The sequence below is a fragment of the Capricornis sumatraensis genome, chromosome 2, assembly GCF_032405125.1.
Source record: "Capricornis sumatraensis isolate serow.1 chromosome 2, serow.2, whole genome shotgun sequence".
Taxonomy (NCBI): domain Eukaryota; kingdom Metazoa; phylum Chordata; class Mammalia; order Artiodactyla; family Bovidae; genus Capricornis; species Capricornis sumatraensis.
In genome coordinates, this window is record NC_091070.1 from 23,532,400 (window position 1) to 23,547,661 (window position 15,262).

Genomic DNA, 15,262 nt, shown 5'->3' on the forward strand with positions numbered 1-15,262 from the left:
CCCCGAGGCCTCACATCATTAGTGGCAGCCCCCAGGCCCCGCTGTCCCTTTGCCAGTCCCAGGGACGCCACAGCTGCTGCCTGGGTCTCGTGCTGGCGGTCCGCTCCCACCCAGCCCTGCCTCGGCCCCGTGGGGTGGGAGCGGAGCTCCCAGCTCACCCCGCCTGGGCCCAGCCCGTCGGTGGAATAGGATGAGGTGCGCTGCAGTTTGTGCTCAGGCTCAGAGTAGTCGCTGTCCAAGGAGCAGGCATCCGGGGGAATGGCATAGTCACCCTCGGAGCTCAGTGAGGACATGGAGACGCCTGTCCAAGGGAAGAGGAGTCCAGGCCTGGGTCCACACCCTCCCGGCTAGCCCAGCCCGGGAACTGCAGGGCCTTCCTCACCCACCAAGGACCCCCAAGTAGGACCGCCCATGGGAGGAGAGGAGGTGCCAGCCATTGTTTCATACCCCTCCCGCCCCCCTCCTCCCTACCTCTCTTGATGGCTCGGGGGCTGCCCAATCCACTGGTCTTCCTGGACTCAGAGCACGGGACTGAAGTTCGGAAGCTCACCTGGGAGCTGCAGTCATCATCGGACCCAGAGGACTCATCCACAAAGGGCACTGTGCTGATCTGTGTGGCTTTCTGCAAGACAGGCCCCCTCCCCACTGCAGCTCCTGCTGCAAAGCAAGCCCCCACCCACCTGCACTTTCACTCCAGCTCCATGTGCCCCGGGTGTGGCCAACACAGCCTGTCTAGCGCATGGGGACGCCTCCATCCAGCTGGGACACCCAAAAGACAACTGTCCCCTCCCGTCCTAATCACCTTGCCCCTGCATCCTCACCTCCATGCTTCTCTCTCCCCTACACACCACGTGATCCCCAGGGGAGCTGCCCCACTGGGGCTGAACACCTGGCCGCTGGGACCCTTGCTCCCTGCCACTAGGGGGCCAGAACACCACACCAACGGCCAAGGGTGAGACCGGAGCTTTAAAAGTGGGTGGGGATGACAAATCCAGAGATCATGGTAAAAAATTTAAAAGACCAATTACTTCAATGTTGGGGCAACTGTGCGGAAAAGGATACTCTCTACAGTGTGATAAAATCTTTTTAGAAGGTTATTTGGCACTACCTGTCAAAATTTAAAACATACATATTATCTACCCATAAATTCCACCTCTAGAACTAGGTCCTACAGAAATATGTATATATAAGGGCACAGAGAAGTATTTGCAAGGTGATGCTCATCGCAACACTGATTTTAGAGAAAGATAGAGATGACCCACACTGTGAATCAGGGGAGGACAAGTTAAAGTCGTCACGGGGCATCTATACCAGGGATACTGGACAGCCCTAGAAAGGGAGGCAGAGCTGTGCTGCCTGTGGAGGCGGGGCCGGGAGACCTGACACATGGCTGGGTGCAAAAGCAACAGGCAGACTGACATGTATGACATCATCCTCTGTGTGTGTGCATCTAAGAGAGGGACAGAAAATTTGTAAATGCGTCAGAGGGCATTACAGAATAAACACCAAACCATTAGTGATAGTTGCCTCTAGGGTTAGGAATAAGGGAAAAAGCAATGTAAGAGGAAATTTCACTTTGGGCTTTTTATCCTTCTACAAACAAGTTTTACAAAGTATTACTGTTATGATCTCAGAAAACAGTAACAAAAGCAGACCAAAAAGTATATGAAAACATCATGTTGCAGCAATATCTGATTTTTGTTAAAAATATATATAGAGAGAAGGACTTCCCTGATGGTCCAGTGGTTAAGAATCCATCTTACAATGCAGGTGACGTGAGTTTGATCCCTGGTCAGGGAACTAAGATTCCACATGCTATGGAGTAACTAAGAGTCTACGTGCCACAATGAAAGCTGCCACACGATGCAGCAAAAATTCCATGTGCTGTAACTAAGACCCGAGGCAGCCAAATAAATAAATGCTTTTTTTTTTTTAATGTAGAAAAGTTATGGGAGTATATATGGGAATACATGTTTGAACACATAAAAAGTTCAGGATGGAATCCCACTGGTCTCTGGGACAGACATGTGAAAAGATGAAAAGAGGTGGAGCAGGCATTGGTTTAACCTCTAACTTTTTACTTTGCCCTCCATCATAATGATTCACATTTTTGTAAATGTAGAATGTTTCGAATAAAAACCTAATAAAGATATTTCTGTGCACCAGGAACTCATATAGTGTTGTAGGGGAATTGGATGAAGGTGTGTAGCATAATAGTTTGACTTATATACATCATGAAATGTTACAACAATAAGCTTAAAAAACATCCATTATCTCACATAGATATAAAATTTAAGAAACAGAAAAAAAAACCTTTCCCTTGTGATAATGACTCTTGGGATTTAGTCTTTCGTGCATTAACATATAACACTGTGAATTATATTTATCATATTGTGCATTACATAGTTCTTACCCCACTTGAGTAACCACAAGTCTGACCTCTTCTTTACTGAGTTTCTTTGGTTTTGAAGTATAATTGACCTACAACACGGTATTATATGAGTTCCTGGTGCACAGCAATACCTTTATTAGGTTTCCATTACCTCAATAAAATTGGAAGAAAAATTAAAAATAGATTTTAAAAAATCTAAGAAAGATAAATAAAATGATATATGGTGGGGGTGGGGGAGTGGAGCAGGCACTGAGCTGCCTGCCCAGAGTTACATGTGTGTTCGGAGGCCTGACCCTAGAGCTTGACTCCAGCCACCCCCTACAGATACGGGTGGTGGTCAGGAGGTGAAGGGAAGGCCTTTCTGGGGGAGGACAATCCCTCTTCCAACAGCGGCTTCTTACCCCCTTCAGGGCTGTGTAGACAGGCACGGTGACATTCTTGTAGACAAGGCCAGAGAATGGCCCAGGTGATGCCAGGGCAGGAGGGCTTGAAGCTGGAGGGGCAGGAGAGAGGAATGAGATTCACTCCGGTGACATAACCCAGGAAGGGGTGGGAGGGAGGCAGAGACCTGAGCGGCGTCCTGAGGAGAGAGATCCGCATAGACACCATTCCCTGAAACAAACACCACTCTGGACAGACCGGAAAGACCGGTGACAGATAGCAGGATGAGGGCCAAGGTCTTCCTCAGTCCCACTCTTGCCAAGGTGAGTTACACGCCATGTGACTACGTGGCGCTCGCATCACTGTGGGGTCGCTGTGGCGGGTGACTCCCGAGCCACACACAGCAAGGGGTGGCGGCTCCTTCCGCCCACAGTCCCTGCACTGCGCCCACTGTCCCTGCACTGCGCCCACTGTCCCTGCACTGCGGCAGGGAAGGCCAGCGCAGGTGGACGGCTGCTGGAGGCCCCGCCTCCAAAACCCCTTCCATCTCTGTAATTGGCTACAACTCCGTTCACGCCCACTCCCACCCTACACTTGAAGAGCAGAACCCTGCAGATTCCTTCTCCCTGCAAGGGAGCCCTGGCCACGTGCTTTCACCTGAACCTCACCTATTGTGGGAAGGAATGGGCTGCTGGTGACCTGGCCTGGGCGTAGTTCAGAGTCCTCTCCTCCGCATATGCCCACCCTGCCCGCCACAGGAGCCACTTGGGACTCACCGCAGCTGGTGGCATTACTTCTGACAGGCACTTCAGACAGCCGCATGCCGGACGTGGCCACAGCGTAGATCCGGCTCTCCTGGAACAGGGCGGTGGCAGGGGGTCAGGGCCCCCGCACTCCACCCACTTCTGTGCCCATCCCGGCCCTTGGCTTTGGAGGTGGGCAGACCTGGGTCCACATTCACGCTTAGCCTCCAAGGGTAGGGGTGGGGGGATCTGGGGCAAGTTAACATCATTTCTGGACCTCACTTTCCTCGGCTCTAAATGTGGGCTTCCCTGGTGGCTCAGTTGGTAAAGAATCTGCCTGCAATGCAGGAAACCCAGGTTCGATCCCTGGGTCAGGAAGCCTCCCTGGAGAAGGAAATGGCAACCCACTCCAGTATTCTTGCCTGGGAAATCCCTATGAACAGAGGAGCCTGGCGGGCTATGGTCCATGGGGTCACAAGAGTTGGACACGATTTAGTGACTAAAACCAACCAACCAAAATGGGCTCATCAGGTGATATTTATTCCCCCCCTCGCTGCAGCCCTTCCCCTTGGTGCAAAAAGTTCAGGAGGAGAGGGGACCAGGACCTGTTTCTCTGCCATCTTAGCACTCTAGAAGCTGGGGCACTGACAATGAGGAGGTGAGAGTCCCAGGGCAAGGACGTGCCCTTTTGTAAGCCAGTTGTTAGAACACTGAGACATCTTTTTTCCCTACGGCAACAATGTCAAATCATGGTACAGAAGACAACAGGAATGCCCACCCCAACTCTTCCCTTGCCCCTCAGGGTTCCCTGCTTTTGAAGCAGGCCCACAGGCCTGGGGAGCTTTCCTAGGGTCCAGATCCCTCCCAAACAACCCAGAAGTCCCACTTATCCTTTTCCATGTCTCTTTTCCACTCAAGGTAAAGGAAAAACAAAGGCCCCTTCAGGTGACATGTGAGGCACAGGGACTGGGAAAGGTTGTTGGCCTGGTTCTTGGGGTTGGGGTGGGAAGCGGGGTGGATGCTACATCAAGGCCACTCCAGAGAGGAGTGGCAGTGCTGGGGCACGTGCAGGAGGGAGGAATGGGCTGGCAAGGGCTGGGATGAGAGCCTGCGGTGCCTGCAGGCAAGGGAAGGGAAGTGATGGGCAGCAAGAAGGGATTACGGGGCGGGGGTGGCACTGGGCTGGGGCAGGGAATTCTCCGCTTATGTAGGGCAGATAAATTGGGTCCAAGTGGTAAAATCAGGCCTAAAAAAGATTATTCCTGCCAGTAGTGGTTGTGGAATTCAACTACAGATAGGCCTCTGACTTCATAGACAGAAAGTGAAACTTGTGGGATTTAGGTTAAACAAATGCAAGAGTGTTTCACAGAAGGTTACCTGATACCTAACTCAGACTTCCCAGATGGCACTAGTGGTAAAGAACCCGTCTGCCAATGCAAGAGACACAGGAGACGTGGGTTTGATTCCTGGGTCAGGAAGATCACCTGGAGAAGCAGATAGCAACCCACTCCAGTATTACTGCCTGGAGAATCCCATAGACAGCGGAGCCTGGTGGGCTACAGTCCATGGGGTGGCAAAGAGTGGGACAAAACTGAACCAACTGAGCACACAGCACACAATGGCTAACTCACAAGGTTATTTTGCAGACTATCAGAAAAAGGAACTCTAAATCAGCAAATAAGTCCATCTGACTCCCTCAGATTGAGAAACGGCCTTCTCCCAATTTTCAGTCTCAATTTTTCCCCTGTGGTTACTGCCCAGCTGGTCCCACCCAAGAACAGACGTTGGGTTTTACGGCCATTATGGTTCCCTAAAGTGACAAGAGCGATCCTGTCTCACGGACGGAAGGAGCTGAGCCCTCTTGCCGAATGCTCCCTGACTGCCCACCTCTGCTTTAGGACTCCAAAGCATCTGGATTTACAAGATAGCAGTGAACAAGAGGAGGAATGGTTCTGGTGGTATTCTAACCTCCCATGGCCCCTGCCCTGTTTCCAACAACCTCTCCCGTTGCTGTGAGCCACTGCTGCAACTACTCATCAAATACACATTAACACACTTAATCCTCAGGGCAACCCTGGAAAGCAGGTACTGTTGCTGCTGCTGCTAAGTCGCGTCAGTCGTGTCCAACTCTGTGCGACCCCATAGACGGAAGCCCACCAGATTCCCCATCCCTGGGATTCTCCAAGCAAGAACACTGGAGTGGGTTGCCATTTCCTTCCCCAATGTATGAAAGTGAAATGTGAAAGGGAAAGTCGCTCAGTTGTGTCCGACTCTTCGTAACCCCATGAACTGCAGCCTACCAGGCTCCTCCAACCATGGAATTTTCCAGGCAAGAGTACTGGAGTGGGGTGCCATTTAAGCAGGTACTACGATCCTCATTTTACAGAAAGGGGAATTGAGGCACAGAGGTTCAGCAGCTCATGCTAACTCACAGAGCTAGTGATTCAATCCTTGTTTGATCCTAGGTGCTCTTAGCCACCACACCGCACCTCCTTGGAGAGGCACAAAGATTACACGAGAAAACAGGCACGCAGCTTGGCTGTGGCCCAAGCTCAGGAAACAGCTGGCCACCATCTGATCATCAGAAATCTTTGCTCCACCCCTTGTGGGTGGGGTGGTCTGGGCACCAAAAAAGTGGTCATATCATCAGCCAGGCCCTTCTGTCCTGTCCCTGAGGGAGCTTCTTACCCAGGATGGAAAGCGGTGCAAGGGGGGTGTGGGTGGTTTGTTCTCCAAATCCACTTCCTCCAGCTCTGTTCCTTGGACCTCCTTCTTCCCCATGGGGGGCTGCTCCTCCATCTCCATCTTCTCTGGTTCCTCCCGGGGCTCGGCTCTGACCACCCCCTTGGGAAGGCTGGGGGGGTGGAAGGCTGAGAGGGTCCCCACTTCAATGCGCACCACATGGCTGAAGTGCCCAGGGCCTGCCTGAGGCTGGCTGTGGTGCCGCTTGGCCAGCTGGATGCTGTCCCGGAGGGTGCTGGGAGCCCGGGCCTTTGGCAGGGTCAGGCTGCAGCCGGGGCCACCTTCCTTGGCAGAAGTCTTCGTCCGAGGGAGCGTCCCTCCCTGAGCAGTGACCAGGCCCTCACCCCAGGAGGCCAGACCATGCCTGGGGGTGCGAGGCCTCAGGCACAGCTGGCCAGGAGAGCCCTGTCTTCCCAGATGAAGTGGAAAGGTCTTGGCCTCTGATGTTGCTCCAGGGTGGACTGTCTGGGAACTAGAATCCTCCACGGGGCTTCCTGCTTTAGGAACAGAGTCTTTGCTCTGCAGGGCACCTGGAAAAGGTGCAGGGATAGCTGCCTTCAGGGCACCCTGGGCCGGAGGACCACTGTCCTGCCCCACTGGCTGGGCTCCTGGTCCTGAAGGGACAGACTCCCGCTCTGTGGTTCCCTGGGGGGCCACCAGCAGCTTCCCCGAAGGTGACATCTGAAGAGCTGTGGTTGGGGCAAATATAGGCATATTAAGAGCTTCCCCAATTCAGCCACTACCCACGACATATACAAGCACCCCCACCCCCTCCACACACACCCCACTCCCCCAGTCCCCGCACAGGCGGGCCCACTTACCTTCCAGTGCACATTGAAGGGCTCCCACCTGCTCCACCAGGTGCTGATTACAGCTTTTCAGGTGCTGATTCTCCATCTCAAGCTAAAGAAAAATGAAGATTTAGAATACTCAAGCCTATAGGTTTAGACAAGTAATTTAAAACGAGATTAAAATCCTTCTCAAAGATCAAATCCTCTAAAAAGAACCCATGGTGCCCTTAACTCAATCCACTGATGACTCTTCTGGGAGCCCTGACCTCTGCCTTCCCCTCTGGGCTCCCTGGTTTTGGTTGGGACAAGATTCCATTCGGGAGCCCTCGGGCTTTCTTTTCTAGGTTGTTTTAACTTTTCCAAAAAATGGTGAAATATAACACAAAAAATGCATTCCACACCAATGAATATCTTAACAAATGATTGTGAAATGAACAGTCATGTGACCGCCACACAGGTTAAGAGAGAGAAATCTGCCAGCACCCCAGGCAACTGAGACTCATCCCTCCCCAGTCACACCATCCTCCCTGCCCACCGAGGAGACAAGTCTTCTGAGTCTCTAAGACTCATTTCCTTGCTTTCTGCATTTTACCGTCTAAGTATGCATCCCTACGCACATTCATGCAGTTGTGCCCATTAGAAATTTATGTAAATAGAACTCTTTGAGGTGGACTTCTGTCTGGCTTCTTTTGCTTAACACACCATCCATGAGATCCAGCCTCAGAATGGCTGCATTTTCTTGGAAATGAAACCCAACACACTTTTACTGAGCTTCTTTTAGCAAGAGGTCAGGGCTGTGGAAGATGGAGTAACAGGCATCAGCTCTGTCCCCAAGGACTTGTAGTCTAGCAGGTGGCCTGAGACGTGCATCCATAGAAGGGACAAGAGGCAAAATGAGCAGCTATCTCCCGCAGGTGTGGGTCACTTGTGTCAGGAAAGAGGAAGCCACGATGAGTGTTTGCTCCTCTCCAAACGTTAATTCCCTTTCCTTTTGTTTAGAGCTTTTTTCGTTTTTCCATAGTGCTATAGCTTCTAGTCCTGAGTTTCCTAAATAAAGCTGTAGCAAGTGATGAAACCATGAAAAGAGATGGACAGAGGTGGAAGTAGAACGGAGACAATAGGGAGTTAGTGATTAATGGTACAGAGTTTCTGTCTGGGGTGATGAAGAGTTTTGGAAATAATGGTGATGGGTACACATCACTGTGAATGTACTTAATTCCACTGCATGGTACACTTTAAAGACAGCTCAAATGGTACACTTTATGTATATCTGACCATCAAAAAAAAAACTTAAAAAGAATGGCGAGGACAGAGGGTGGATGGTAAGGACCATGAGTGCTTCTCTGAGGGAAACTGATGGGACTTCTCAGAAGGGAAAATCCTTCCTTCTCCCCAGACACAAAGCTAACCAGGAGCTCAAGAGAAACCCAGCCCTGACAACAGGAGGGGGAAAGTGAAGTGTCTCTGCATCTAAGCTGAGTGGGGGACAAATAGTTAACAAAATGAAAGGCAGGCAAGACCCTGAATACAGATGGAAGCAGAAACACATAGGGGGGACCAGAGCAACCCCACACAGGTCCCTCCCAGGTGTTCCCAGACCAGCTTTTAACTCACTTCTGCTAATTTCAGGGTCACCCATTCCTTGATCTTTGCAGCTTTTTCTTGAACAACTTTTGCCTCTTCCGCTCTCATCTGCTTCTGCAAGACGGAAAGGGCCTTTAGTTAGTCATGGCAGTCCCAGGTTTAGTGAATAAATGGAGGTGGGAGGCCCTGAGAAGAAACATTCCTGGACAGGATGGAGGTGAGCCAATACAGAAAATATATTCATTTATGAATTTTTAGAAAATCTTCTAAAGTGGGAGAGGCCTTCCTAAGCATACTACAAATACAAATCCTAAATAGCCATGAAGGAAAAGACTAATAAATCTTCATCATCACTATAAATTACTATACAACCCAAAAAAGATGCCCTTAAACAAAATTAAAAGACTAACTGGATGGCTTCCCTAGTGGCTCAGTGGTAAAGAATCCACCTGCCAATGCAGGAGACACAGGTTTGATCCCTGGTCTGAGAAGATCCCACATGCCATGGAACAACTAAGCTAAGCCAGTGCACCACAAGCATTAAGCCTGTACTCTATAGCCTGGGAGCTGCAACTACTGAAGCTCATGTGGTCTAGAGCCCATGCTCTGCAACAAGAGACGCCGCTGCAACGAGAAGCCCGTGCTTGTAACTAGAGAGGAGCCCCTGCTCGCCACAACTAGAGAAAAACCTGCACAGCAACGAGGACCCAGCATAGAGCCCCCTCCCCCCAAAAAAAAACCCAATTGGGGGATGATTTGCAACACAAATGATTTACATACAAAGGGGATAATTTGAAATGAACAAACCAATAAATTATGCAAAGGATATGAATAGGAGATCAACAGCAAAATTAAGGTAAAGAAACCCATGAAAAGCTGCGCAATCTTAATTATAATTTTGACAATGCAGATTAAAGTGACTAGACTACCACAACCTAAAAGTCTGACATAGCCCCAAATTATCAAAGGTGTTGGGAAACAGCTCACCTCCTACAAACTGGCAAAGCCTTTTGGGGGAAACACTTGACGGTATTTATCAACATTTTAAATGTCCATACCATTGATCTAACAAATCTACTGCTTAGGAATCATTAGTTGCATTAGTATTTGATAAAGCAACAAAAACAGAAAAACCCTCAAAACTGGAAATAACCTCTAAGAGTCCACAAACAAGAGTTTGGCTGAATAAACAAAACGAAAATGGAACGCTGTGCTCTGATACACAGGAAATGGTCCCAAAGAACAGTGATTAGTGGCGAGGAATGGAAATGAAGGATGATGCCAGAGGGAAAAATGCTGTCATTTTATATCCTTCTGGTCCATTTGTAGTTTTTACTATAAGCATGTATTACCTTTACAGTTAAAAAGCAAAAAATAAAGTAAATTATTAGCACATGAATGCAATTCCCTCAAAATAATCAATAGTATACAGTGATCCCTCGGTAGATACCGGGGTACTGGTTTCAGGACACCCTGCAGATACCAAGATCTGGGTGGGTGCTCAAGTCATTAGATAAAAGGCTGGAGTACAGTCGGCTCTTCCTGATGGTGGGGTTGGCATCCACAGCTTCAACCAACCACAGACCTGATTCTACAGATGTGGAGGGTCTCTATATACCCTTTTCTATATAAAAGGGTACTCCGCCCTTCTATATAATCAACTCCAGCATCCATGGATCGTGTTATCTATGCGGCGTCCTGCAACCAGTCCCTTGTGGATACAGAGGGACTACTATAAAGTGACTGAAAAGTGAGGTTTGCATCTAAAGAACAGCGGCCTAAGGAAGAACAAAATACAGGCTTTGGGGATCTGCCTCTGCCTCTGAGGCTGATTTGCTGCCGAGCACTGCGCAGGCTCCATCACCCCCTGGTGATGTCATCCCTAAAATAGGCAATGACACATCTCCCTTCCGGATCATCTTGAGGATGAAGGGACAGAATGTGGACAGCACAGCGCCTGAGGAGCAGGTAATCAACCCGTTCCAGAACGAGTGCTAGTTCCCTGCTCTAAAGAGCATGGAGACAACTGGTATGTTCTCAGCCGTTCGGAGACCACCTAGAATGACTTTGGTTACCCTTCTAGGGGAAAATGGCCTCAAAACTGTAAGATGAAGGATGTAAGCCCCAAACAAGAGGGTTGGTGGAAATGAGATGGGCCTATGAATATGTCTGACTCAATATTTCAGAGCTGGAGAACTGGTAAGCTTTTCTAGTGCAGTGGTCCCCAACCTTTTTGGCACCAGGGACCAGTTTCGTGGAAGACAATTTTTCCATGGACTGGGGTGAGTGGATGGGAGGGATGGTTTGGGGATAATTCAAGCACTTTATTGTGGGCTTTATTTCTATTGTTATTACAGTAGCTCCACTTCAGATCACCAGGCACTAGATCCTGGAGGTTGGGGAGCCCCTGGAGGTTTGCAGACTGGCCACAGGCCAAATCCAGGCTTCCACCTGGGCCCTCCCCAAACAGCCCTGCCCATTCATTTCTGTGTTGTCCAAGGCTGCTTCCAGGCCACAGCAGCAGAGTTGGGTAGTTGCAACAATGACCATGTGGCCTGCAAAGCCAAAAATATTTACTACTTGGCCCTCTACAGAAAAAATTTGCCAACCCGACCTAGCCTGATAACCTGATCTTTATGTGGCTATGGAAACTAAGGCCCAGAGGGTGAAATGACTTGCCTCTGTTAGTTTATGGCCTGGCTGGGACTAAAATCAGATCTACCGACTTGCAGAACAGCATTTTTCCTATTCTGATCTGGTCCTAGTATTACCGTGAAAGGATTCTTTTCTTGACCTCAGCTTTAGCAGGACACATTTTGCCCACCCATGCCAGATGCTGCCACTTTTAACTATGGACCACTCAAAAGAGAAATGTGCATGTGTGCTAAGTCGCTTCAATTATGTCTGACTCTTTGCGACCCCATGGACTGTAGCCCACCAGGCTCCTCTGTCCAGGGGATTCTCCAGGCAAGAATATTAGAGTAGATTGCCATGCCCTCCTCCAGAAGTGTTCCCAACCCAGGGATTGAATCCATGTCTCTTATGTCTCCTGCACTGGCAGACGAGTTCTTTACCACCAGTGCTACCTGGCAAGGCCAAAAGAGAGGACAGGCACCTAAAATCAATGGGAAATTGATGAAAGATTCCATGTGTCACTATTATACTTTCCCATGATTTTTCAGGAAGACATGGTGCCCCACACTGTGTGAGGTACACCCCCACAGCGGAAATGTTCAGTGACTACTGGCGAATGGTTACGCATGTGCCTGCGACAGTGGGAAGGCATTAGCAGGATCAGCTGGGAGTTCCATAGAGAGTGCACATGTGGAAAATTGCAAGCTGTCTGGCCAAGCTATGAAGGTATTTTTTTTGTTGGAAACAATGAAGCTCTGGCACCAGGGAAAAGCTGGGTAGGTAACACCAATGGTAGAGGGGAGAGACAGAATTAGGATGAAGTTAATGAGATCACGACGGGGAAGCTGGGTGTACGGGACTGGTGGCGGGGGGTGTCCCAAATGTCCTCTCCAGAACAAAGGTGCTGACTGTGGCTGCAACACCGGGCACTGGCCTCTCCTCAGTTCCATGTGCTTTTCAGAGGAGGCAGAAACCTTGGTCTCTGCCTACTCAGGTGCATTGAGAAACTTTGGCCAACTGAGGCTGACAGTCTGGCTCTGTGCTGCTCCAAATACTACAGGTCCCACAGGTTGGCAGGGCACGTGGTGGAGAAGAAAAAGCTCTCCTGACCAACCACCAAGCTCGTGTCTGACACTGTACCCTGACTCCCTGAGTTCATTCTGCTGACAGCCCTCTGACATATTACAACCCCTATATTACAGACGTGTACAAAGGAAATCAGCAATTTAAGTCATCTGGTCACAGGTGCTAAAGATGGGATTCAACCCAGATGAGTCAGCCTCCAGTTCCGTTTCCCACCACATCCCCTGCCTGGCTCCTCATTCCCCTTCCAATAATTACATCTCCATGCGGATGAACAGCCTGGTGAGGGAGTGGGCCCCTGCCACCAGAGGCCGAAGCAGAGGGGCTCTGCTCAGGGGCCGTGGGCAGCTGCTCCAGCTGGTGCAAAGGGCACTAAATCTTACCTGCTTCTCCAGCTGTGCCTCCAGCTCGCTGATGAGCTCATCTTTGCCCTGCATGGCTTTCAGCAACTCTTGGTACTTTCGGTGCAGGCTGCCTGCTGAGTCCACATTCATCAGATTGGACAATTTCACCTTCTCTTCCATCACACCCACCTGGAAGGTACCAATCGTTGTCATAGGGTGGGGATGCGATGCCACTGACATGGGATGGGATGCTTCCTGATGCCCCAGCCTGTGACTCCCAGGCAGAGTTCTTACCCAGGGCAATGGGAGCCAATTAATTCAGTGACCATTTATGAAGCCTCATCTGGGAAAAAGAAGGAATTGACGAGGAAGGAATAGCAAGGTGTAGGGCCATCTAACTCTGGGGGCCCCAGTAAGGACAAGCTGGGCAGGACAAAAAGCCCTGGAGAGGAAATGCTCCAACCTCACCAACCTCACTGTGACAGAGGCATTTGCTGCTCATTGAATGTTCATGAACTTCCTAATACTTCTCAGCCATCTTATAGTTAGGTGGCTGTGGAAGTCATGAAGTCAATGGGTCGGAGTGGAACAATGCATTATTTCTGGGCTGAAGTATTTAAGAGCTGGTGCACAAGCACCCAGCTATCTTTCCCTGCAATGGCAACCAAGAAGACTGCATGTGCTAGCTGATTCAGCTGGAAGATGCGGAACTCTTCACCTGGATCCCCAAATCACTGTGTGAAGCGGAATCCCTGGCTGACCCTCAGTAGAGGTGTCGTGAATGAGAACTAAATATGATAAACTGTGGACATGTCAGACTTCACAGGTTACCTCAGCATAACCCAGCCTATTTGGACTATGCCATGCACCTGCTCACTGTACTGACCCTTACCCGAGATTCCTTCATGCCCATAGAAAGCCCCAGGCACCTTTATTTGTTCAGAAGGTCTAACATATGACTGCTGGTTTTCCTCATCCCTGTAAGAAGCAAGTCTCTTTGGGGTGGACTCCATCGGTGTGATGTGTCCATAAGTGTCCACGGGAAGGGTCAGGAAAGGTCATTCTCCCTGCACACTCCCACCATCTCCTCCCCATTACCTGGGTCTCTGCGTTCTCTGCTCTCTGCTCTGCCTCCAGCAGCCTCTGCTCCAGCTCCTGCATCTGCTCAGCCAGAGAGGAAACGAGATTTGAGTGTGGCGTCCCTGCTATGAACACGGCATCAAGGCAACACAGGTGAATTCTGCAGACACTACACACAGGCCAGCTTAAACTACCCCTTGCAAGAGGCTCAAGAATGTCAGGGTAAAGATGTCCATGGCAGCGCTGGTTGTTGTTCCGTCACTCAGTTCTGTCTGACTCTTTGCGACCCAATGGACTGCAGCACACCAGGCCTCCCTGTCCTTCACTATCTCCCAGACTTTGCTCAAATTCATGTCCATTGAGTCGGTGATGCTATCTCACCATCTCATCCTTCGCAGCCCTCTTTTCCTTCTGCCTTCAACCTTTCCCAGCATCAGGGTCTTTATAATGAGTCAGCTCTTCACACCAGGTGGTCAATGTATTGGAGCTTCAGCTTCAGCATCAGTCCTTCCAATAAATATTCAGGGTTGATTTCCTTTAGGATTGACTCGTTTGATCTCCTTGCTGTCCAAAGGACTCTCAAGAGTCTTCTCCAGCACCACAGTTCGAAAGCACCAATTCTTAGGTGTTCAGCCTTCTTTATGGTCCAGCTCTCACATCTGTACATGACTACTGGAAAAACCATAGCTTTGACTGGATGGACCTTTGTTGGCAAAATGGTGTCTCTGCTTTTTAATACACTGTCTAGTTTTGTCATAGCTTTCCTTTCAAGGATCAAACATCTTTTAATTTCATGGCTGCAGTCACCATCTGCAATGATTTTGGAGCCCAAGAAAATAAAATCTGCCACTGTTTCCACTTTTTCCCCATCTGTTTGCCATGAAGTGATGGGACCAGATGCCATGATCTTTGTGTTTTGAACGTTAAGCCACCTTTTTCACTCTCCTCTTTCACCCTCATCAAGAGGTAGCCCTGAAGCCTGGGGCAGCTGAGGAGCCTAGAGGTGTTGTCCTCTCTACAGTGAGTGAGAAAACTTAAGGTCTTTCTCCCTCTGGGGGCCCCGGGAAGGGGCAGCAGTGCCACCATCTCTCTTCCTGGGGTGTCCTCATCCCCACTCTTGCCTTCAGGCTCCTCTCCCAGGTCGTCCTCCCCGCAGCAGCGGGCAGCAGGCAGTGCTCTGCCACTGTTCGCCACGTGTCTGACATGGAGCCTGCTCCCACGTGAGCCCCCATCATCAGGATGAGGATGTTCCCTCCCACTGGGGACGGCTCACTGGCTGGCAACAAATACTTCCTCTCCTCTCAGGATGCCTCTGACCGCAAATGGCATTCATAGATATCCCCTTCTTGATTGTTTTAATCTTAAATAGAGGCTTAAGACACATTTCTTAAAAGTTCTCTCCTGCTGCCCGTGGAGGTCTGAGGATTGTAGCAATTCTGGAATCTCATGCCAACTGGCCCAAGGAAAGGGACCAATGCTCTTACACAC

At 49.9% G+C, this 15,262-nt stretch overlaps 1 protein-coding gene across 1 annotated transcript in view; it reads right to left on the bottom strand.

Annotated features, from left to right (window-relative positions):
• The window catches only part of PLEKHH1 (pleckstrin homology, MyTH4 and FERM domain containing H1), a 44,055-nt gene that overhangs the window by 15,606 nt on the left and 13,187 nt on the right, over positions 1 to 15,262 (bottom strand). Inside the window, exons 2-10 of the mRNA XM_068965181.1 lie at positions 13,793 to 13,855; positions 12,734 to 12,883; positions 8,664 to 8,747; positions 7,080 to 7,161; positions 6,205 to 6,947; positions 3,550 to 3,628; positions 2,794 to 2,885; positions 472 to 622; positions 159 to 301 (exon numbers count right to left, since the gene is read on the bottom strand). Of these exons, the coding sequence (XP_068821282.1) occupies positions 159 to 301; positions 472 to 622; positions 2,794 to 2,885; positions 3,550 to 3,628; positions 6,205 to 6,947; positions 7,080 to 7,161; positions 8,664 to 8,747; positions 12,734 to 12,883; positions 13,793 to 13,855 (1,587 nt within the window). The remainder of the gene's footprint in view (positions 1 to 158; positions 302 to 471; positions 623 to 2,793; positions 2,886 to 3,549; positions 3,629 to 6,204; positions 6,948 to 7,079; positions 7,162 to 8,663; positions 8,748 to 12,733; positions 12,884 to 13,792; positions 13,856 to 15,262) is intronic.